General features: G+C 38.8%; 4 protein-coding genes and 1 pseudogene across 6 annotated transcripts; 2 read left to right on the forward strand and 3 right to left on the reverse strand.

Moving 5' to 3' along the window:
* Positions 1–562: 562 nt before the first annotated feature.
* LOC149025963 (Leucine-rich receptor-like protein kinase family protein) lies at positions 563–8536 on the reverse strand. 2 transcript variants are annotated; one of them, XM_089146186.1, is made up of 5 exons: positions 8393–8536; positions 7907–8249; positions 3923–7796; positions 3429–3812; positions 563–1173 (listed from the first exon to the last, which is right to left on the reverse strand). In XM_089146186.1, exons 3-5 carry the CDS (start codon positions 6852–6854, stop codon positions 1157–1159), a joined length of 3333 nt encoding a protein of 1110 aa, XP_089002312.1. In that variant the 5' UTR covers positions 6855–7796; positions 7907–8249; positions 8393–8536; the 3' UTR covers positions 563–1156. The 2 variants fall into 2 exon arrangements, with proteins under 2 accessions (XP_089002312.1, XP_089002311.1); XM_089146185.1 differs by having other exon boundaries at positions 7907–8284.
* Positions 8537–11789: 3253 nt separating this feature from the next.
* LOC149025964 (F-box/kelch-repeat protein At3g06240-like) lies at positions 11790–12554 on the forward strand. The gene has a single exon (XM_089143608.1). The coding sequence runs from the start codon at positions 11790–11792 to the stop codon at positions 12552–12554; it is 765 nt and encodes a 254-aa protein (XP_088999734.1).
* A 5127-nt stretch (positions 12555–17681) lies between these two features.
* Positions 17682–18894, forward strand: LOC149025965 (putative glutathione S-transferase). 2 transcript variants are annotated; one of them, XM_089146188.1, is made up of 3 exons: positions 17682–18124; positions 18235–18621; positions 18675–18894. In XM_089146188.1, the coding sequence occupies exons 1-2, from the start codon at positions 17810–17812 to the stop codon at positions 18577–18579; spliced, it is 660 nt and encodes a 219-aa protein (XP_089002314.1). In that variant the 5' UTR covers positions 17682–17809; the 3' UTR covers positions 18580–18621; positions 18675–18894. The 2 variants fall into 2 exon arrangements, with proteins under 2 accessions (XP_089002314.1, XP_089002313.1); XM_089146187.1 differs by having other exon boundaries at positions 17683–18124; positions 18235–18894.
* An 81-nt stretch (positions 18895–18975) lies between these two features.
* LOC149025966 (glutathione S-transferase U24-like) lies at positions 18976–20668 on the reverse strand (annotated as a pseudogene).
* Positions 20669–20838: 170 nt separating this feature from the next.
* On the reverse strand, positions 20839–22227 carry LOC149025967 (putative glutathione S-transferase). The gene is made up of 2 exons (XM_089143226.1): positions 21820–22227; positions 20839–21655 (listed from the first exon to the last, which is right to left on the reverse strand). Exons 1-2 carry the CDS (start codon positions 22132–22134, stop codon positions 21311–21313), a joined length of 660 nt encoding a protein of 219 aa, XP_088999352.1. The 5' UTR covers positions 22135–22227; the 3' UTR covers positions 20839–21310.
* Between the last annotated feature and the right edge of the window lie 45 nt (positions 22228–22272).

Below are 22272 nucleotides of genomic sequence, written 5' to 3' on the forward strand. Positions count from 1 at the left end.
CGCCGTCACGACCCGCCCGCCCAAGCTGCCAACGTTTGCGTTATCAAACACGCCCGAAGTTCATGTCCGGTAAAAGTGGGTCCTTGGCCCATTGGTCGATAATCAGTGGATCCACTTGAGCTACTCTCAAATGAGATCCTTCAAGGTGAGCGATTTCACTTTAACACAACAATAACAAGCCTTGGTCCCAACAACTGGGGGTCGATTATATGAATTCTTACCTTCCAATATGCTCTTTTGAGGTCATATTTGATACAAAGCATAAACTATGCATATCATTTCTCACCACTTCCCTTAAGTTTATATTAAGTTTGCTCCTAGTTCTTTTAATTTCTTCAATCTGAATTAAATCGCTTCTTTATCAATGGACATTTACAAAGCTTCGTTGAACAAGGTTGTGCCACCTCAAACAACTTTCTAATATGATTAGTTCTACTTTGTGCCACTCATCCAACTTAACATATTCATTTATGCTACTTTGAATTTATATATATGATGCTTCTTAATAATCCAACACTCGCACCATACAATATAGTTGGTCATATACTAAATTCTTTTCAAAGCTAATTTTTTAACGCGATCCCTCCAAAGAGATCCAATGGTTTGGCTGCCTTGACGTAGGCAAGACCCCACATTGGAACACGCAGCTGTGCCTTGCCCAATCAATCTAGCCTAAAATCCCGAAGAACTGTTCTAATGGTTCTTTCTTTCTTTCTTCTTCCTTTTTTTTTTTTTTTGGGTGGCGTTAGGATGCCCATAGGCCAGAGCAGTGTTAAATTTCCAATAAATCATTTGCTCTGTAAGATCAATAGTGAGTAAATGGACAGAGTTAAAAAGCTTTTATTGATATTTGAACATAGCTAAAACCATTCAGAAGTTTTACAAATGGTGGATGGAAGCTACATGCTCTTCAATTAACTCTACTTCCTTCTCTGTACCCAAGCAACCGTGGTCTTTCTCTTCCTTCTCCCCCAGGTTAAAGGGCTTCAAGGCTGGGGAGCTACGAGTACTTAAAGGAGAGGGAGATATAATTTACTAATACATTTTCTTCAAAGGAGTGTTTCAAGTGAGACACCACCACCTCGTATATAGAGGACGAGATACATCTGAATTGTCTCTAGTTCGGAAGCCACACTCATCTTGGTTATGGAAGAATCTATGGCTCCCCCTGACCTGCATGGATTTGAAAGAAACAAGGGCATGAGAAACAATATCTCTCTACTGAGCAAACTGCATCAATGAATAGTAGTTGAAGTAGCACACAGGCTCACAAGTAAACATGGCTGGGAGTTCAGTTATACAGGAATCAATAGCTAAGTTGTAAGAATTTCAACATGAAAAGAAAGAATAGCCATTCATCAGAAACGCAAAGAAGTATGAAAGTCCATCTGAAATTTTTCATCAGAGATGTCTCTGATGAAAAACAGCACCTTGAGTTACACAAAAGCCAATCCAGTTGAGTCTAACAGGGAAATGTTCATTGTGAAAGGCTTTTTCAATTGGTAAAATTGTATTTCAATCACAATACTTGCAGTTGAGGATGATGAGAGCAGAAGTTGATCACATATGAAAAAAGATTCAGTGTCAGGGAAGGAGGATGGCCATAATGGTTGCCTCAACCAAGGTTCCAAATTAAATAAAAAACCTAAGAATCAGTTTCTACAGTTTTTTAGTATTTCTAATTTTGTATTAAACATCTGGTTATCAATGGAACAATGGAACGATTTGAAGTCTTGCACCTTCATGGATTATGTAAAACTCATGTCAGTCCATGTCCACAGGCAGGACAATAGTGATTAAAGGATCAAATTAATACATCAAAGCAAATCCACAAGGTTAGCAAGTAGTCTTTCTAGTCAACAATGCAAGCAGGATCATTAATTATCCATGATCCAGTAGTGGGAAACACAAAACACCAAAAAAATTAAGTAACATACCTTGCAAACAATGATCTTACAAAAGCAAAATGATTAAACTGGAAGTTTTGCTTTGTTAAAACTGGAAGGGTTCAGGTAGGAACATGGCTACCTAAATGGCGGACTAGAGCAATCACAAGTTACATGTAAGGCTACTGCTACATTCATTATATATTATACAAAACGGTGTTTGAAAAGAAAAATAACTGCATACGAATATCATAAACAGATTATTTTTTAAATATCTATGCATTTGACAAATTAAACATTCAAATACAGTATTATGTAAAGAAGAATGTTAAGTTGACGCTCTTGTTTGTTCCTTCTTGGCTTCTAATTGGAAAGCTAAAGACAAATTTTGAGGTGAGATGGAACGTTGAAGAAAGAAGGGCAAATCCCTCCAGACCTTCGAACTCTTACAAATGAAGGTGCCCTTAATTTTGGTGATGGTTTGGGTTTTCCTGTCCCCATTTTTATCTTTTTGTCCCTTGACACAGCAAACATCATCAACTAGCAGCCATTTTATAAGACTCTGATCTAACAGCAGTGTCATGGTACTTCTTTTTCTCTTGGATATCTATTTGCTTAGTTCTTTATACAAGTTAAATGCAGCTTAATATTTTTAGATGCAATTTGTGTTACATTCCGTAGAAATGAATCTAACTAGATTGTGCTAGGCCATCAATTGGAAACGCATTATTTAATAAGCTGGAATTTGATGTCAAATGGGTGCTTTATACTGAATTTATCTCAAAGTCATGATTAATGACTGAGTTTATAAGCAAGACTTATATCCATCATGGAACTAAATGAAATCTTCTAACAAAATGGTTTCCTATTCTGTTGATGAATTAAGATGGGTCCATCACTATGAACACCAGATCTACTTTGATGCTATTGTATACAAAAGCAAATACTTTTTTCAGAAGGCAACCAAAAAACAGCTACGGTGCAGTATATATAATTTGAAGTCAAAGACATAAGGTGCACATGCAGAAGTCATTCAGGACTTTTGATCCTTGACAGACCAAGAGGGCTTGCAGAAGCAAGGCAGAAGACAAGGAGACAAAAGGGGGAAGAGAGAGGGGGGGGGGGGGAGGATAACAACACATAGTCCACAGGCTACACGGTATGCAAATACATGAAAGCATTGACTCTCCAGTTCACAACAAATTGTATTCTGCAGGGCATATACAAAATTTAATTTTGACACCAAAATAATGTTAGAACCCATCAAATCCCATTTTCTGAATGAATCTTAATCATATCTTCATAAAACAGAAATAAGATTCATCCAAGTTCATCTATAATCAAATGAGAATAAATGAGATACCGTATCTGCTGGGTAAATCAAGCACACAAAAAAAAACACAATTGATGGGTTCATATCAACCAAAATATTTTTAGAGCCCATCAAATCAAGGATCCTGAATGAGTATTACGTAAATCACATCTTCATAAAACAGAGTAGATGGGCTGCTGATATCAATGGAAGTAGAGAATTATTCTAACCTTTACAAGCCTCCTCTTCAACAAAAGGGGTTTCTGATGTTGGAGAAGACAGATAATTGCATGATGATTCCCTAGCATCAATCAACATTGCAATTACCTCCCTCATGGTAGGCCTATTTAGCGGTGTTGTATTTGTACAGAACAAAGCAATCTTGAGCACTAGAGACATCTCCTCAACTGTACTCCTCAAACTCAGATCTAGCTGTTGGTCAAAAATATTGGATGTTGGGACCATATTTTGTATTGACCTTCTGACCCAAGTTACCAGGTCTCCTCCTTGGTCAAGGGGCTGAACAGGAGACCTTCCAGTAATTAATTCAAGTAGGACAACTCCAAAGCTGTAGATATCACATTTTTCAGTGACTTTCATTGTGTAAGCATATTCTGAAATTAAAAAAAAAAAAATGTCAGATGGTGGATACAAGGGAAATAAAGAAATTAGGAAATGCATAAAGAAGAGAATAAAGGACAAAGGGAGCTGATAAAGTCCTTACCAGGGGCAATGTAGCCATATGAACCTGCAACAGCAGACATGGATTTTGAGTATGGAAAGTCCATTAACTTAGCCAAGCCAAAATCTCCAACATGAGCCTCCAGAGATTCATCCAGTAAAATGTTGTTTGATTTGATATCCCGATGAATAATTTTAGGTTTGCAGTCATAGTGGAGATAGCATAGACCCTCTGCAGCCCCAAGAGCAATTTTATACCGAGTATTCCAGTCTAGCAGGCAGTTATGCCCATTGCCATGAAGGAGCTCTCCTAGGCTACCATTTTCCATATACTCGTATAAGAGAAGGTTTGAATCTTGGTGGTAGCAGAAACCATAGAGCTTCACAATATTGCGGTGACTGATCTTTCCAAGGGTTGATATCTCAGCACTGAAGCTACGGTCAACATTAGACCCTTCTCCACGGGACTTGAGCTTCTTAACAGCGATTAGTTTTCCATCGGACATGACAGCCTTGTAAACTGTTCCACAAGCTCCTCTCCCAATTACTGCAGTCTCAGAGAAATAACCAGTGGCTTCTATAAGGTCTTGATACGTAAAAACTTCTCTGGCAAGACAATAATTGTCAGACATGTCGGGCTTAATTTGATCTTCAAGTGAAACAAAAACTGGTCCCTGGCGTTTCATAACCCAACAAATACCCACTGTAAGAAATAAGGAAACTATTCCTACAGTCACTGAAGTAATGGTCACTATTTTCTCCTTCAATGAACTCCCCTTTATCCAACTCGGGTGTGGAGTGAAAGATGGAACTAAAGACGCATGGCAAGAGTTTGAGATCAATCTGCATAGACCACTATTTCCGCCAAAATTGCTGGGATCCATCCTCTGGAAAACAGGGGTATTGGGCACAGTTCCTTCCAGGTTATTGTTAGAAAGGTTGCAAACCATTAAGCTCAACAACTCACCTATGGAAGGAGGTATTTCACCAGAAAGTTGGTTGTTGTTCAAGTATAGGGACTCCAACATCTGCAAATTTTTCAAATTGTCTGGAATTGTTCCAGAGAGTGCATTGTGGCTGATATTGAGAGCAATCTGCAGTGCAGTAAGTTGACCCAGCTCGGTGGGTATATTGCCAGACAAATAATTTCCTCCCATTTGCAACTCTGTGAGTCGGGAGAGACTGCCTAAAGTATGTGGTATAGCTCCACTCAGTCTGTTATCAGATAGTTTCAACAGTTCCAGATTCACCAGATTTCCAAGCTCTTCTGGAATGCTACCACTGAACTGATTCCTGCTGAGATCAAGCCTCTGGAGCTTGAAGCAGTTGCCAAGCTCATGAGGGACACTCCCTGAAAGTAGGTTAGATGAGACATTGAAGATAACAAGCTGTGCTAATTCTCCAATTTCTGAAGGTATTTGACCAAAGAAATAGTTGTCCGACAAGAGAAGCCGTTCTAGCCTTTTAAGCTTGCCAATTTCGGGGCATACTTGCCCTGAAAATCGGTTCTGATACAATTCTAAGGCTGTGAGGTTTTGCAGTCCAGATATTTCAGCAGGAAGACTTCCGGTAAGCTGGTTGCCACCAAGCATTAGCTGTACAAGAGACTTGCATGTTTTTAGCCCATAAGGAATGTTACCAGACAGGATATTTGACCCAAGGCTCAGAAACATTAACTTCTGCGATTTGCAAAGCTGTGGCGGTATGCCACCAACAAATTTGTTCTCAGAAATGTCAAGAACAGAGAGATTGCTGTTAGCCCCAGTGAGAGCAGGAATGGTACCCTCAAGTTTGTTGTCGAAGAGTTGCAGATTCTCTAAGAAGGTGAGGTTCTGAAACTCCAAAGGAATTTGACCAGTCAAATTATTGATGGACAGATCTAAGCTCTTTAGCTGTCCTAATTGCCCAACCTCCCTCGGAATACTTCCTTGCAGAAGGTTTTCAAAAAGATGAAGCAGGTGTAGATTTGGAATTTGACCCAGCTCTGTAGGAATCAACCCTGTTAACTCATTTTCAGAAAGGTCAATCTCAACTGCATTACTACAATTTCCAATTTCCCTTGGAATTGTTCCATTCAACTGGTTGGTGTAGAGATACAATTTTTTTAGATGGGATAATTTCCCAATCTCTATTGGAATGCTTCCACTGAAAGCATTGTCATTCAAGGCAAGCAACTCCAGGCTACTGCAATTCCCAATCTGAGGAGGAATTTCACCATACAAATGGTTTTGCCAAAGAATCAACGTTGTGAGATTCCTAAGCCTTGGAAGCTCCCCAGGAAGCGAACCTTCAAGTCTATTCTGTGCCAACCCTAGAATCTCCAGGCTATCACATTCATTGATTTCAGCTGGTATTGGACCTGAGAGAAGGTTCCGACCTGCTCTGATAATTCTAAGCCTTTTCAGCATCTTAATAGATGAAGGGATAGTGCCTGTCAAATTATTACTGTAAATGACAAGCTCTTCAAGAGATGTCAAGTTTCCAATCTCAGCTGGGATCTGACCATACAAATAGTTCTCACTCAGATAGAGCTTTCTTAGTTTGGACAATCCAAAGAGCTCAGGGGGTATTTCTCCATGGAATTTGTTTGTGCTTAGGTCGAGAACACCCAGGTTGAGGCAGTAAGCCATTTCCTTGGGTACAGGACCAGAGATGACATTGCTCGACATGTTTAACATAGTTAAGTAATAGAGCTCACAGACCACAGGAGACAGAGTCCCAGACAAATTGAAGTCGTGGAGATTAATGGAAGTTACCTTGTAAATGGTACACCCTATTCCGCTCCAACTGCAAGGAGTTGGATCCAATGGACTCCAGTTTTGAAGATGGTTACCATTGTCAATAAGGCTGTTCTTGAACTCAACAAGGGAATTTCCTTCATCATTTAGCGACCAAACAAAGATGAAGCAGTAAGAAATCACCAGCACCAATTGAAAATGATTGTTCATGGGAAATAAAGCCTTAAAAGTTGCCATCTCAGGATGTTTCCTCGAACAGAGGAAAGGAGAAACAGTAGAGGAACAAACTGTTAAGCAGTAGAGGAGGAAAGTGAGAAAATTCTCAACTTGTTGCCCTTATAACTTGAAAAAGAAGGAACCACTATAAAGATGAAGGCAATTTGGATTTCCCCTGGTATATGATGTTGATGTTAGCCTTTCCATTTTCAATGATAGAATCATTAGCAAGAAAGGATTGAGAGGCATCATGAAAGCCGGCCAAGAGGCTTCCACAGGAAAGTTTTCTTTAATAAACATATCCTGAATCAACAATTCACAGGAATGCAGAGGCTTGCATGAGCAAGAAAAATGATCAAAATCAGTTAGAAAGGTAAAGAAACAAACTCTAAAATAAGAGGGGAATCTGCTACCCAAAGCCCAATTAAGCATATGATGGCACTTCAGCTGAATTAGACGAATGTTTCACTAAAATTCAAGGCGGAGCAAACTGCCCAAAGAAAGAAGAGAGAAGACGATCTCTTGGTTCTAGACGAATTATGTAAAACTAACAACACCCCTGAGATTGGGAAAAGAAAGAGAGAAAGAGGCTCAAAGAGGATTAAACTAAAGTGAGCACAACCAGGAAGCCAAAAGGGACTGAATTACAAAACCAGAGGTAGGGATGGAGCATTTAAGGAAGAGATAAAGAAGTGAGAGATAGAGAAAGAGACCCCTCATTGAAGAGGCAACAAACTCGATAGATGTCTGATGAGTTGGTGGTGGGCTAAGGTGGCTGTCAGAGAAGTCACGATCCAAAACCCAAAACCAAAAAATCAATTGAGAGTCAACGAACGCTTTCCTAGATTAACTTCTCTTCTTCTGCTCCTCTTCTTCTTCTTCCTCTTCCTACGAACAATTCTGATGCTTCTCCATATAGAACTCAAACTCTTGATCATCATAGCCACCGTTTTCTTCATTTAACTGAAGAAAAGAAAAAAAAAAAAAACCCAAATTTAATCTGGTTCTACTGCTGCTATTAGTGCTACAATCTAATACGGCGTAAGAAAGAGAGGTTGGTATATACGACTTACGAGTACGAGTGGGTAACCTCCGCCATTGTTGGTCGCTGGGCCATGAATTAAGGGGTTGAGTGCTTTGTTCTTTTGGGATCTTTCTAGTCTAGAGCGTCATGATTTCCACAAGGAACGTTCAGAATCGAAAGCAAACTTGGAGTGGAGAACTTGGGCCACTTTGATTAATGGGACTGGAGACTCTCCTCTCTCACCTACACAGTAAATTCTCATCCTCTACAGTCCTGCTTAGCTCTTTGGTTCAATGGTTCTTGCTTTTTATTTCTGTCAACTAGTTGTCAAATCAACTTCCGCTACAAATTGTGGGCATTGATCATTCATTCATCCGTATCTAAAGCGTTTTCTGTCTCGGATTATCATCGACATAAATACACTAATCTAAGAGAAGTAGAACAAAAACAAATTGTTCAAGAATCTACAACAATTTGATGCATTTGATAGAAAAATGGAGCTTTGACCAAAAAGAAAGAAAATGGAGAGGGTTACCTTTAAATGGTCGCCGTTGCACCAATTTCCATGTGGAGAAGTCTATATGAACATTGCATCCTCTGATTACAAAAAACAAAAAGAACAGTGCAAGTAGATGTCAATGTGTGTATGAGTTCTTCTCTGCAAGTGAATTTTCATTTTACCAAAAAAAAAAAATTAGCTCTAATTGAGTTTTAATTGTGCTTAATTGAGCAGTCAACCAATAGTCAATTCTCAACGAACACCACTTGCCCTTATCTATTTCTAGCTATTGGATTATAATATTTTTAAACTATATTAACCCTTTAGTTCATCAATCAAACCAAATTATGAATAATTTAAGAGTAAAAATAGAAAATAAACACGTGGAACTCATTAAGAACTAGCTACTAGTGGACTGCTCACTTGGGCAATGCAGAAGATTTAAATCCTCTTAACTGATCACACGAATTGCAAATGTAAAGAAGTCTATATAAACAGTGCAACCCTCTCTTAAGAAAGTAGAAAAATATGTCAATTTAGGCCCGGGTGAGGACTTTTTGGAGCATTAATGATTAAATGATATATATATTCTTTTCAAAAAGTGTTCTCCATATTCTAATGATATTGATGCTGAACAGAAAGGAAATCAAAAGTGATTTCGCCAAAAGGAATTGAAACAGAAGAATTTTATGATTGAGGCTAATAATGTGTCAAATAATTGATGTTCTTGTCTGAAGTGCCTCATTTTAGAAAACTAATTCATTCATGAAAACTATTTTTGTTTTTGTTTTTAGCACTTACTTTGAATTATCACTGGGTTCCAGTAGTAGTTGTAACTATTCGATTTATACTGATGTTCCCACTCTAAAACTTACATGATAAATCATATTCAAACCCTGCAATTTCTGTTTTATTGTCTGCATTACTCTCCCCTAAAACTCTGGTTCTCTCTCTTCCTCTGCAAACACATCAACCAGTAATTCATTCAATGTGAACTCTTCTTTGATGAAAAATGATATCTTTGAAAGAGATAAGGCAAGGTGTTAAGAGTCAGGAAGTGAAGAGCTCATGGGTCCATTAGGGCAGAGTCAGAGACTAGTCTTTCAATCTTTCCTGGCGTGAGTGGGTGGACCCCTCAGTCTCACCTCTTAGTCAACCAAATTACTGTTTAGTATAGTATCTTTTTTCTTATTTCCAAAGATGGCCAAAGTCATCTTTAAGGATGTGATCATGCTCCTACTTATCTTGACTCTTTATAAATGGAATTCTTGATCTATGATGTATCAATTTTCCTAATCCCTTTCAGTTTTCAAGAGGATTTTCCATATCCCTTCGTTCTTACTTTTCATTTTTCAATGGTGTTATGTCACTTACATAGCCAATCACGTAAGGGTGCTTTCCTTGGTAATTATTCTAGTTTTGGTTTGGTAAATGTTAGATTCATCATGTAGCCAATTAAGCCTACAGATGTGGATTAAAGAATCATTATTTGATTTGTTGATCTAGCCCGAGGGGTGGCTCAGTTGACAAAGGACCAACGCTTCCACATAGGAGGACAGAGTTCGAATCCCATCGGGACTAGGGACGAAGCCCTACCTATATTATTTATATAAAAGTTCCATTGTCAAACTTATCAATTAGACCCTCTATTAGGTAAAAATGTTATCAATAAAATCCTTCACTATTAAGAGATAACAATTAAGGGGTTCATGGGTAATGCTTTTTAACTTAGATGTAAGGGTAATATTGGAAATGAATAAATAAAACTAACCGAGACTACTATTATTAATAATAAGAGTCTAATTGATAAATTAGATAACTGAAGGGATGGCATTAACATTAGGGGGTAAACTCAAGGGGTGGCATTGAAAAATTTCCTTTCATATATCAATGAATGAATAGGCCCATCTAAGGCTGGCCCAGTGCTTTTTTGAATTCTGTTTTCGGGCCCAAGGCCTTATAATGATGGGTCAAGAGAATGGGTAAGTATTTGTTAACTTGAGTCAGATGGGCCCAAACCCTTCGGTAACTAATTTTGCACAGGTGGGTTATATGTTTATTAAATGAATACTAAAAATTTTTTGATTGGGAGAGAGAGGAATAATTTGAGAAAGAGAGAGTAAATAATGATAATTGTGGAGAAGATTTCGGAAAATTTCAATGTTTGCTAACTACTCCAATATTTTGTGAGACGTGTGAAAAAAAAAAGAGAGAAGAAATAGGAATAAAAGAGGAGATTCATAAGAGAATAAATAGAAATGAAAATATAAGAGAGAATATAGGGAGAAATTCATGAATCGTGAGTTAGTTTTTAATTAGAATTTAACCATTTATTCTTTAAAACTATGGATTTAATGATAACGGATTTGATTATAGATTAGATGGGGGGATGAACGGATTCTCCAACATGTGACCGCGGATTTTTGGAATCTATATCTTATTTTTTTTATTTTTACCATAATTTTGGACGGAGGGGGCTAAATTTAGTGGTATTTCACATGTCGGTTGATCTCGGGCCCACACGGTGTACCGAGTTGTGCGCCCACACTAACTTTTTTTTTATTTTTAATTTTGGAGGGGGGGATCCACCGTAAAGTGAGAAAAATTAAGAAAATATGTAGGCATTTTTAAATTTTAAAAATCCGGGGTCATGGCCCCCCTCGGTCCCTACGTGGCTCCACCATTGCCGATAGCTGTTGACCATGAATTAAAGTAGGGCCCATAGGTTTAGGATGATAGGATTTAATTGTTTTTTAATGTTTTATTTGCTGCGCTCTTCAGATGGGTATCAGGAGGGCCTACAGGGTTAGGGTGATGGTTTTTTTATTTTATTTTATTTTTACTTGTAGGTCCCACATAAATTGTGGTTGTAACGGACAGGGAGATGATCCACACTCTTGAATTAGAATTGGAATTGAAATAGGTTTATTGCAATATAGTTCGAATTGAATTATGCTTTATGGAACCCAAACCCACAGACGAATGGAACGGCCTGATCCAACGACAACAACAAATTTTAAAGAAAAGTGGGGGCTTTAAACCCGTTTGATTCCCAGGTAATGAAACCGAGTTAGTAAGTTTGCAGATTTTTAAATTAAAACATGTAGTTGGAGACTTGGAGACTACTACTACTTTGTCCGATGTCCAATAGAAGTATGAATCCTATCCGTATTTGAAATACGACTTAAGAAAATCTTCTTCTGTCTAGTTACTCTATAAATAAACTGATTTTGCTTTGTTCACTCTCTGCAATTCCGCTCTTCTTCATCAGACTTTCTGAAATTCTGGTTTTCCTTTCTTTCTCCGTGTATCTCCAGTTATTTTTCAGCTCTGTTTATACTTTCCGCCTTAGTTCTAATTGGTTTTCTTTGATTTTACATACATTGTAAAATTGTTCTTCCCTCCATTGATTATCTGTCACAGTGGAAGCATAATGGATTCAGAAGAGATTCTTTATGAAGTTATGTCAAGGTTGCCAGCCAAATCTCTCATTCGATCTTCGGCTGTTTCTAAGACTTGTTCGAGTTTCCTCTCTCAAGATTTATTCATATGGAAACACAGTGAACGAGCGTTATTCAATGATGATCCTGGATTTTTTATACAAGAGGATATGCGTTGGGGTAAAGTTGAATTACACAAGCTCTCTAAGAATGAAGAAAATATCAAAAACATTGAGGATTGCGGTGTACCTAACACTGTTTGTGAATTCTTATCCAGCACTGCAAAGATATTGGGGTCTTACAATGGACTTCTTATTATGTTGAGAAATAGAGATGAGAATCATAAGGAATTGATTCTATTCAATCCCGTCACTCAAAAAACTTTCACACTTCCAAATCCCACAAGTGATCCTATCCTAGGAGTTTATATAGAGTCTGATATTAGCCCCACGACTCAATTTCCAGATAATTATAAGGTGGTCATGTTAACGTCTGTAGATTGGTCAGGGGTTGGTTTGCATATGTATACCAAAGCTCATGGATGGGAAGAGATTGACAACTTCAATGCAGGTGCTCGAGATCTTCTATATGATAGACCAGTATATTGCAATGGCGCGCTACATTTTATTTCAGACACATGGAATTCTATTTCCAAGGGAAGTCCGTATTATAAACCTTATATTGTAGCTTGTGACATCTATAAGCAGACTTCGCGAGAGACTCAAATTACCGAAAGCGGCATCGAGAAAATTTATTGATCCAACTTGTGAGATGAGGATATTCAAGTGGGGCAAGTCTACTTCATCTTTTTCTCCATCACAATCATCGATTTGTTTGGTAAGATTGAGGAAATCGGCTTTCATGGTATGGGTATTGTGCGACTATGATACAGTATTATGGAAATTAATTTTGAAAACAAGAGTTCGAGCGATGACATCAAAAGAACCAAATCGACCAGTTATATGTGGCTTCAGCATTATAAATGGAGACTACCTTTTATTTGCTACACAACAGAAGATTTATCGTTGTAGGTTAAGTTTAAGTAATGAGGGAGTAAGATCCCCAGTTGCAGCCGAAGAGATATGTAGCCATGATCTCAATATGAGGTATTTATGCATCACTACTTATGCAAATACTCTTCGACCTTGTGGGAGTGAAGAACATCCATTGAATTGAATTAGGTGTTCTTATTGATCTTTTCATTTTTGTACTTAAGGGTTATACGATTGAATGTAATTATGATATACTCAATTGGAAGTTTTAGTTGGTTTCATATGGAAATTATTATTTTCCAGCAAGGTTGTTTGAAAGTCTGTTGCATGAGACCGTTGATCGTTGTCTTTACATTTTTTGGTTAAGGGTCGTTATCGTTTACAGTTCTATATCAGAACCACTAGAACAACCCATCCTTCTTTAGCCTCAACATTATCATATCAAAATTATTATTTGCAACACAGCACCTCTGCAAAACATATTTCTCTCGCTTCTGTAGTTCAAAGCTAGTCTGCTACGCCTGAGAATCAGTGACAATGGGGGAGAAAATTGCCTTAGCTGAGAAGGGCGTCAGGTATGATCAGAGAGAAGAGAATCTTGAAAACAAAAAGCCCTTTTTCTGTTGAAGATGGAACCCAATCCAGAAAAAGATCCCTGTGTTGGTTAATAATGGGAGACCCATCTGTGAATCTCGTAAGGTAGATGACTCTTTTCAGTGAGGTTTTCTTCCTTATAAACATATTCGCTACCCTTCTCACTCAAGGCAATCTTTGCCCTCATCCCAAAAGGGCTGGGACGGGAAATCCATCAGAATCAACTCATCCTCCATTTCTCATAAATCCACACACTAGTTTAACCCAGAAATGAAAAGGAACCGCAACGAAGAACAAAAAACAAGAAACTAAAATATTTTTGCAATAAAATAGAGAGCAATTTTGTTTGGATCTTCGTCTGCTGCTTCTGCTAGTTATTTTACATTTCAAAACCGGAGAAAGAAGCTAAGAGAAAAAATTGCTTTTAATGCCAAGTTCGTAGATGTTTGGGCATGGTTGCTACATCTTTTTGTTAAGAGATTGGGGGAATCTTCAGCAAAATGGTTCTGTAAGAGGTTATGAACACATATTGTTGCTAGTGTGGTCAAAACTAGGAAAATCTGTCTATCATTCCTTCACTATTGATCGACCTTGTCTCTCCTCCTACCAAGAATCCGGCTTTCTTTCCAGGCCTTCCAAACCTGATCTTCTTCGTGGACTATTAAGAGAGACATTTTTAAGGAACTTTAATTTGATCCATCCATTCAGCATTATCTTAATATGGGAATTTAGTAAGGTCTCTGTAATCATTGAACATAAAATTACATGCTACAAAAACAATGAAACGCTAATTTATTCTAATCCAATTCTCTTTCTGCGTTGTAAAGCAAATTCATAGATCATTTGTGGATGAGGAATAGGTTTTGAGTCTTTTGACAGACTCTCCTTCTTCATTTACCTCTTGGCCCAAACATCAACTTTGGGCATTCGGCCTCAATGCTGAACCTTCCATAGGTTTCAAAGGTGTAAAACCAGGCACAGAAGGGGGATGAGGCTCAGATCTACAAAACCAATGGTTTCATCTCTGAAGTAGGGCTTGTTCCCAAGCTCTTCTTCTAACACTTTTAAGCCCTCTATCAACTCTGTTGCTGCTTGTTCCCCCTCTCCATCTCTACTCATTCATCACCTCCGCCCACAAGCGTGTATCTGACTTTCACCAAGTTGTAATCATATAAATGATAGTAACAAAATTAATAAGTCCACAGAGGAAAACAGAGGAAAACAGAGGTAAGTACGTAGATAACGGACCTTCTGGACAATGAAGTCGGCCCAGAACATTGCTTGTGATCGCCGGTAAGGATCAGAAGGTAGTAATCAAGATGATTCTTTCCAAACTCATGAATGTATTCAATTATGACAAGTGATTCGCAGATGGTTTATGAATCAGAATATGGATTTCATTCTGAATTGGGTTCATCTGCAGAAGCAGAGAGCTTTTGTTGAGAAGATCTAGGTTCATGTATTCATATTTTATACCATTTTCAACTAAGGCTATTCTCACCTTCATCCTATTTGGACTAGGCCACAAATCCAGTAGAAGTGAAGAACGATCTCATCATCTTTTTTTTTTTGGGTAGAAAATGGTCTATATATTAATGCGTGACCCATGCAAGGTATCCAGATTAGAAAGATCAAGAAACCTAGGATCTAACATAGGCCAAAGAGTCCGGCACGCTACGGACACAACCTTACCAGAAAGGAAGTCTGCTACAACATTTCACTCCCTTTTAACATGAAAAAAAGAAATATTTGGAATTCTAGAGGAAAGATTCACCATATCCCATACTAAGTTTTGAATGTCCACTAGATGAATTAGTTCCCTGTTGGTCACAAATTCGATTGCCTCCACCGAATTTGATTCCACCAGGACATTAACAAAGCCTTCCTCTAGAGCCAACAAAATACCTTCTCTAATAGCCAGCATCTCGCCCATCAAGGACAGAGTCAAAAAAGGCAGGGATCGCAACCCCTATGATGGGTTTTCCATCTGAATCCCTGTAAACGAGGCCCAGCCCACTTCCGCCCTCACTTAGAGCTGCATCAACATTAATTTTGACGAAGCCCAAAGGAGGAAAAGCCCATCTTACCATCATTCTGGACGATTCTTCTGCTTGAAGACGATCTGCAACCCGAAGAGAAGAGGTGAAGCTTCTGGAATACTCCGCTACCTCCATTGCTGCTTTCTCCACCACCTGCTCAGGAGACCATTGTAATCCCTTAAACACCAAGTCATTTCGGGCTTTCCAAATTCTCCAGCATATGTATGGGATGAGAGATGATGCTTCTCTGAAATCTGATTTCTCCTCAGGTAGGCATCTCTTCCAATTTGAAATCGCATCATGCATCAAAGGATTCCCCGGAAGAGAGAAATAAAAGGGAGATGCAAACCATACTCTTCGGGCGAAATCACAGTCCAGTAGAAGGTGATCGATTGATTCCAAAGCTCCACATCTGCTACAGCTCGGATCAAAACTTTCGATTCTTTTGGAAAGCTCCTCCGCCGCCGGTAAAGCCCTAGCACACACTCTCCATAACATGTTTTTAATTTTTGGAGCCGCATGACATGTCCATATATTTTTCCATACTCTAGAATCAATATTTGTTCTACTGGATTCTTCCGATGTTGAGGCTTGTTGTACTTTTTCTTTCTCCTTGATATTGAGTAAGTGATGGTATGCTAATTTCACAGAAAAGCTTCCATTCCTCGCCGGACCCCATACAATTCTGTCCTCCCTAGGAGTTAAGGAAATCTTCATCTTCAAGATAGCCTCGGCATCCCCTTGATCAAACACCTCCTTGATTAAGTCCTCCTTCCAGGTTCTAGACCTTGCATCAATTAGATCAAAAACCCAGCAAATATCTCTATGATCTCTATTGTAGCTTCTCAGTTTGAAATCTGAACTCGAGATGATCCACTGGTCCTCCCATTCTCTTCTAGAATTTCCATTCCCCACAACCCATACTAAGCTAGATTTAACTATATTCCTTCCTTCTAAAACACTTTTCCATGCCCAAGAGGGGTTTGTGCCTGCAGGGGTAGTTAGAAATTCTGAATTTGGAAAGTATATCTGTTTAAGAAATTTGACCCAGACTGCCTCAGGATTGCTCCACACTCTCCAAGCTAGCTTACATAGAAGAGTCAGATTTTGCAAATATGGATCCCGAAGACCCAAACCTCTTCTGTCCTTAGACTGACATAGTCTCTCCCATGACACCCAGCAAATCTTCTTCTTATTTTTCTTTTCTCCCCATAAGAAATTTATGGCATCCTTCCTAATCTTGTAATGATGAGATTTAGAAAAGATAAAATGGGATGCTGCATAGTTGTTTATGGTGAGCCCCACAGACTTCAACAAAACTTCTTTTCCAGCCATGAATAGAATGTTAGATTTTCAACTTTGCATTTTCTTACTTGTCCTTTCTTGTATTTCTGGGAAGCTGTTTTGCTTTTGCAGCCATAAATAGAATGTTAGATTTTCAACTTTGCATTTTCTTACTTGTCCTTTATTGTATTTCTGGGAAGCTCTCCTTTTTTTTAAGCTTGAAATTCCGAAGCGAGGCCCAAATACTTTTTTGGTGGACCCCTTAAGGAATCTTCCCAATTTTCATCATCAATTTTATAGAAATCTGTAGAAGAAACAAGAAAGAGGGGAGGGGGAATGGGGACAGGTGAGGGTGATTCTGAGAAACATAATCCCAGTTCTTGCCACTCTTTGTCAGTTGTCACTCGGTCGAAGATGTAAGGCCACGGATTTTCTGGAAACCCGTGAAGCTGTCTCTCATTTTTTGTGACCAAAATCTCAACGGTCAGACAACACACGTTGCTCATTAAATGCACGGGCATTCAAATTAAACGCCTCATTTTTGTCTTTACATCTAACTCATCCAGCTAATCTCGGTGCTGAGACATGATACATCATCTTTAATTATCAACTTCACTGTATGGTCATGGGGATTCTTATCTGAGTACAAGTGTCTTCCATTTTATGTGATTCAAACATATCCTCGCCCTCGACTTTTGGGCAAATTCTAGGTTAAACATTTAAACTTCGAACCTAGTCAAAGCAAGGACTAGTTAATTAGTTATCACTTATCACTGAGTTATATTCTTTTCGTGATTGATAATTCCAAATTCTATCGCCAAACAATTTCAGCCACAAAGCCCCATAAAAAAGAATGATTCTTAGAATCTCGTGGATATCTCCATGACGCAAGAGATGATGGGAAGCGTAGAGAAGGCCCTAGAAAGCACAACGAGAGGCCACCACCTACTTGATGGTGTCATCTCATACTGACCGTCTGAAACCGCAACGAGGGGCTATAAAGCAAGCCACAACTTTCGGTAACGAAAACCGACTGAACGGCAAGAATTCTTTCTCTTGCTTCTGCTGTTGAAGCTAGTTTGCTAGGTCTAAGAGTTAGCGGCAATGGCTGACGAGGTGACTCTCTTGGATTTCTGGCCCAGCCCTTTTGGGATGAGGGTGAGAATCGCCTTGGCTGAGAAGGGTGTTAGCTATGAGTACAGAGACGAGAATCTGCAAACAAAGAGCCCACTTTTGCTGAAAATGAACCCAGTTCATAAGAAAATCCCCGTTTTGGTTCATAACGGGAAACCCATCTGTGAATCTCTGATCATTGTTCAATACATTGACGAGTTTTGGAAGGAAAAATCTCCTCTGTTGCCCTCTGATCCATACCAGCGAGCACATGCCAGGTTCTGGGCTGACTACACCGACAAGATGGTATTTATTTGCTCGCTCTAAACTTTTCTTTATATTCTTGTCTCGCCTTTCCTTACTTTTCTAATCGATCTCTCATGTGTTCTTTATTACTTTGTAAAATTGAACTGCAGACGTATCCTTGTATAAGGGGAATATACACTGGAAAGGGGGAGGAACAAGAGAAATCTAAGAAGGACTTCATAGAGGTGTTGAAGGTTATGGAAGGAGAGCTTGGAGAAAAGCCCTATTTTGGGGGCGACACTTTTGGGTTTGTGGATTTGAGCTTTATACCTTTCTACAGCTGGTTTTACGCCATGGAAGAACTGGGGAAATTCAGCATTGAAGCCGAATGCCCAAAACTGATTGCATGGGCCCAGAGGTGTATGGAGAAGGAGAGTGTCTCCAAGACTCTTCCTGACAAACACAAGGTCTGCGACTTCATTCTGCAACTCAGGAAGAATTTTGTTACTGAATAGGGACGGAGAAACACATTTGGAGAGAAGGGCTATCGATTTCAGGTCGTAATGGGGATTTCAGAAACAGATTTGGAGAGAAGGGCTATTAATTTCAGGTCGTAATGGGGATTTCTGAGTATATACTACTACCATATACTAGTTGCTTGTTTCTCGTTTCTTTTCTGGGGTAACAACTGCTCGTTGTCATATTTTTCTTTTTTTGGTTTTCAGTGACAGCTGATATTAGTGTAGTTTTTTATGGAGTTTCTACTGGTGTTCATATAATGTGTCTTTGCTTTGAAATAAAGAGAATATGAATATTTTGTTAAAATGTCATTTTAGTAATGTTCCTGATTTTGGTTTTGATGTTTTCCTGTGTTGGAAGAACTGAAAACTGGAAAAACAAAATCTTCCCTTCCGATATAATGATATAAATTTTTTTCTAACTTTTTACTCAACTCTCACGATTTGATTGGTCACTTACATAATACAAATAGGCCCAGAAGTGAGACCTGGTGAAAGCAGTGAAAGCAGAATTCACTATGCAGTTGTGAAGTCGGGAAGCATCACCAATCTCATGCCTGTATTCATAATCTTCTTTACTCTTAATCCCATTTGTTTCCTACGTTTCATAGCGTATACATACATCATCTGTGGCTCAGGAAGGGACTTCGATACACTTTCCTTTTGCATGGACTTCTTCCCCTTGGTAACCAGTTTTGGGAATTCAGCTTCCATGCTGAATTTGCCAAATTTCTCATAGACATAAAACCAAGCATTAAAGGGGATAAAGCAAAGGTCTACAAAACCAAAGGTGTTGCAATTGATGTAAGGCTTGTCGCCGAGCTCTCCTTCCTTCACTTTCAATCCTACTTTCCTGCTTCTTGGTCTTCCCCTGCACCTAGCCACATCCTTCGCCCATTTGGGTGAATCTGCATTTGCTTTGTTCAGTGTAAACTATTTTGCTGGAATTAACTTAAATACAACAACCCAATGTGAAATAATGCAAGAAATTAATTAAAGCAAAATACGATACAAATTTAAAAGCAATTTAGATTCATTTACAAAGGACTTCACCAACAAAAGATAATGATAAAGATCCATTTTTAATTCCTATGGACAACTTCAGTCTGCGAAGGTAAAAAAAGATAAATCTTGAGAAAGAGAGATGGAGAACACTGACCTTGTTGTTGACGAACTCAGCCCAGAACCTGGCGTGTGCACGCTGGTGAGGATCAGATGGCAACAAAAGAGGCTTGTCCTTGGAAATCTCATCAAGGTATTGAAATATGATTAGAGATTCACATATGGTCCTTGTGGTCACATGTGATCCCCATTTCGATCAAGGCAATTTTCTCTCTCATTCCAAAAGGGCTCGCGGCGAGGTTCAAGAGAACAAACTTGTCTGCAATTGTTTGGGAATCCGCAGAAACCCTAATAAAATAAGAACCACCCAAAAGACTAAGTACGATGGATATCTGAAAAACACCATACCTGAGGATATATAGCAACCGCTCAGAGCAGCTGCTATATATGTTGACTGTTGGTGACATGAAGATTGAAGAGTAACGCTTCATTTCTAAATACTTAGCAGACGTCATTGCTTAGGTTGATCCTGGACCTCATGATTATTAGTATGGGTTTTGTTCTTCTCTATCGTCATTGCTTCTTCTTTGACCCACTTGCTGACTCCCATCATTACAGCTTTAACAGTGACAGTTGAGTTCTCGGATTTACGCCCATGGTGAAATTTGGTAACTTCAGTATAGAACCTGAATATCCAAAACTGTTTGCCTAGGCCAACAGGTGCATGGAGAGGAAGAGTGTGGCCAAGTGGCCCAAGTCCCCACTTGACCCAGATAACTTGCTTTTGAAACTCAAGAAACTGAATGGTATTTTGGGCAGAGGAGATGCATAGGATTTTGGACTTCAAGCCATAGTAATGGCTGCAATATGGAGGGCTTTGGTAGTTTTTAATTCATGGGGTGTATTCGGTTGTGCTTCTTGCTTACTGTAATCTGTAAAAGTTGCTACGGAATAAAGAAGATTTTATGAAATTTGTATGGTAACGTAGTTAAGTTTTTAATTTCTTGAGTTGTATTCGGTTGAGATTTTTAATTCATGGGTGTAATCGGTTGTGCTTCTTGCTTACTGTAATCTGTAATCAAGTGCCGGATAAAGAAGATTAGAATTGTATGGTAACGAGTAAGTTTTATTTCTGGTGTATCGGGTGGTTTTTAATCATGGGGTGTATTCGGTTGTGCTTCTTGCTTACTGTAATCTGTAAGTTGCTACGGAATAAAGAAGATTTTATGAAATTTGTATGGTAATGTAATTAATTTCATCTCTCACAAATTTGATCGCTCACTTGACATAATAGGACTAGGTCCAGTAGAGGGTGAAAAGCCAGGTGAAACACAGAAACAGGGTAACAAGCTCAAAATTCTCAAATGAAGATACTTTTATATAAAAATTTCCAGATTACAGTGAGTAGTTCATGCTGAGGATGCCAAATGGTAAGACCCACTCCTAAATCCACCTCCTTCTGAAACCTTATGAAAGCATTATCCATACTAAAGATAGAATCCTTAATATCATTGGTAGAAAATAAGCTTTAATCTTCCAAAAACAGTAGCTGAACTTGAAAGAGAATAGAGAAGAAATCAGAGAAGAAGGTGAAGAAGAAAGAGATGAAGAAGCAGCAACAATCCCCTGCAATTCAACCATTTCATGCCTATATTCATAATCTTCTTTACTCAAAACCCAATTGTTTCTTACGTTTCACAGAGTATTCAACCATTGTTTGTGGATCAGGAAGGGATTTGAACACACTCTCCTTTTGCATGCACCTTTTCCCCCAGGCAACCAGCTTTGGGAATTCGACTTCCATGCTGAACTTGCCAAATTTCTCATAGACATAAAACCAAACAATAAAAGGGACAAAGCTCAGGTCCACAAAACCGAAACTCTCACCATTAAAGTAAGGCTTGTCTCCGAGCTCTCCTTCCATCACCTTCAATCCTTCTAGCAATTCCTTTTTTCCTGCCTCATGCTCTGCCCCTGTGCCGAGCCACATCCTTCTCCCCGGTGGGTGAATCTGCATTTGCATTCACAGTTTGGACAAATTAAAAGGAAACTCTCTTCTCAAAGCTCTATTTCTTCAAGTATAAGCCAATTTTGCAGGAATTAACCAATACAACCCCAAACTGTAAAGGTAAAACTTAAAACAGAAACTGAGAAAGAGGTTTGTAGAAAAATGACCTTGTTGTTAACGAACTCAGCCCAAAATCTGGCGTGTGCACGCTCGTAAGGATCAGAGGGTAGCAAAGGAGCCTTGTTCTTGAAAATTTCATCAAGGTATTCAAGTATAATTAGAGATTCACAAATGGGTTTCCCGTTATGGATCAAAACAGGGATCTTCTTGTGAATTGGGTTCATCTGCAGAAGCAGAGAACTCTTCTCTATCAGGTTCTCATCTCTGTGTTCACATGTGATTCCCTTCTCGATCAATGCGATTTTCACCCTCATTCCATAAGGGCTTCCGCTAACGTTCAAGAGAACGAACTCGTTTGCCATGGTTTAGAAATCCACAGAGGCCAAAGGAAATAAAAGCCTTACAATACACAGTAGAGCAGAGGATATACAGAAAGAGCTCTGAGCTGCAAGTATATAAATTCCAAGTAGACGTCACCGCTTACGATTTGATACATCGGT

The sequence above is a fragment of the Hakea prostrata genome, chromosome 2 (assembly GCF_041222555.1).
Source record: "Hakea prostrata isolate BN-2017 chromosome 2, UWA_Hpros_2, whole genome shotgun sequence".
NCBI classification, from domain to species: domain Eukaryota; kingdom Viridiplantae; phylum Streptophyta; class Magnoliopsida; order Proteales; family Proteaceae; genus Hakea; species Hakea prostrata.

Coding starts and splice junctions, on each gene's coding strand:
- LOC149025967 (XM_089143226.1), bottom strand. CDS start 22,134: ATGGCAAACGAGTTCGTTCTCTTGAACGTTAGCGGAAGCCCTTATGGA. Junction 21,656..21,819: donor CTGAGTTCGTTAACAACAAG/GTCATTTTTCTA, acceptor ATGCAAATGCAG/ATTCACCCACCGGGGAGAAG.
- LOC149025964 (XM_089143608.1), top strand. CDS start 11,790: ATGGATTCAGAAGAGATTCTTTATGAAGTTATGTCAAGGTTGCCAGCC.
- LOC149025965 (XM_089146188.1), top strand. CDS start 17,810: ATGGCTGACGAGGTGACTCTCTTGGATTTCTGGCCCAGCCCTTTTGGG. Junction 18,125..18,234: donor CTGACTACACCGACAAGATG/GTATTTATTTGC, acceptor ATTGAACTGCAG/ACGTATCCTTGTATAAGGGG.
- LOC149025963 (XM_089146186.1), bottom strand. CDS start 6,854: ATGGCAACTTTTAAGGCTTTATTTCCCATGAACAATCATTTTCAATTG. Junction 3,813..3,922: donor ATATGGCTACATTGCCCCTG/GTAAGGACTTTA, acceptor TTTTAATTTCAG/AATATGCTTACACAATGAAA.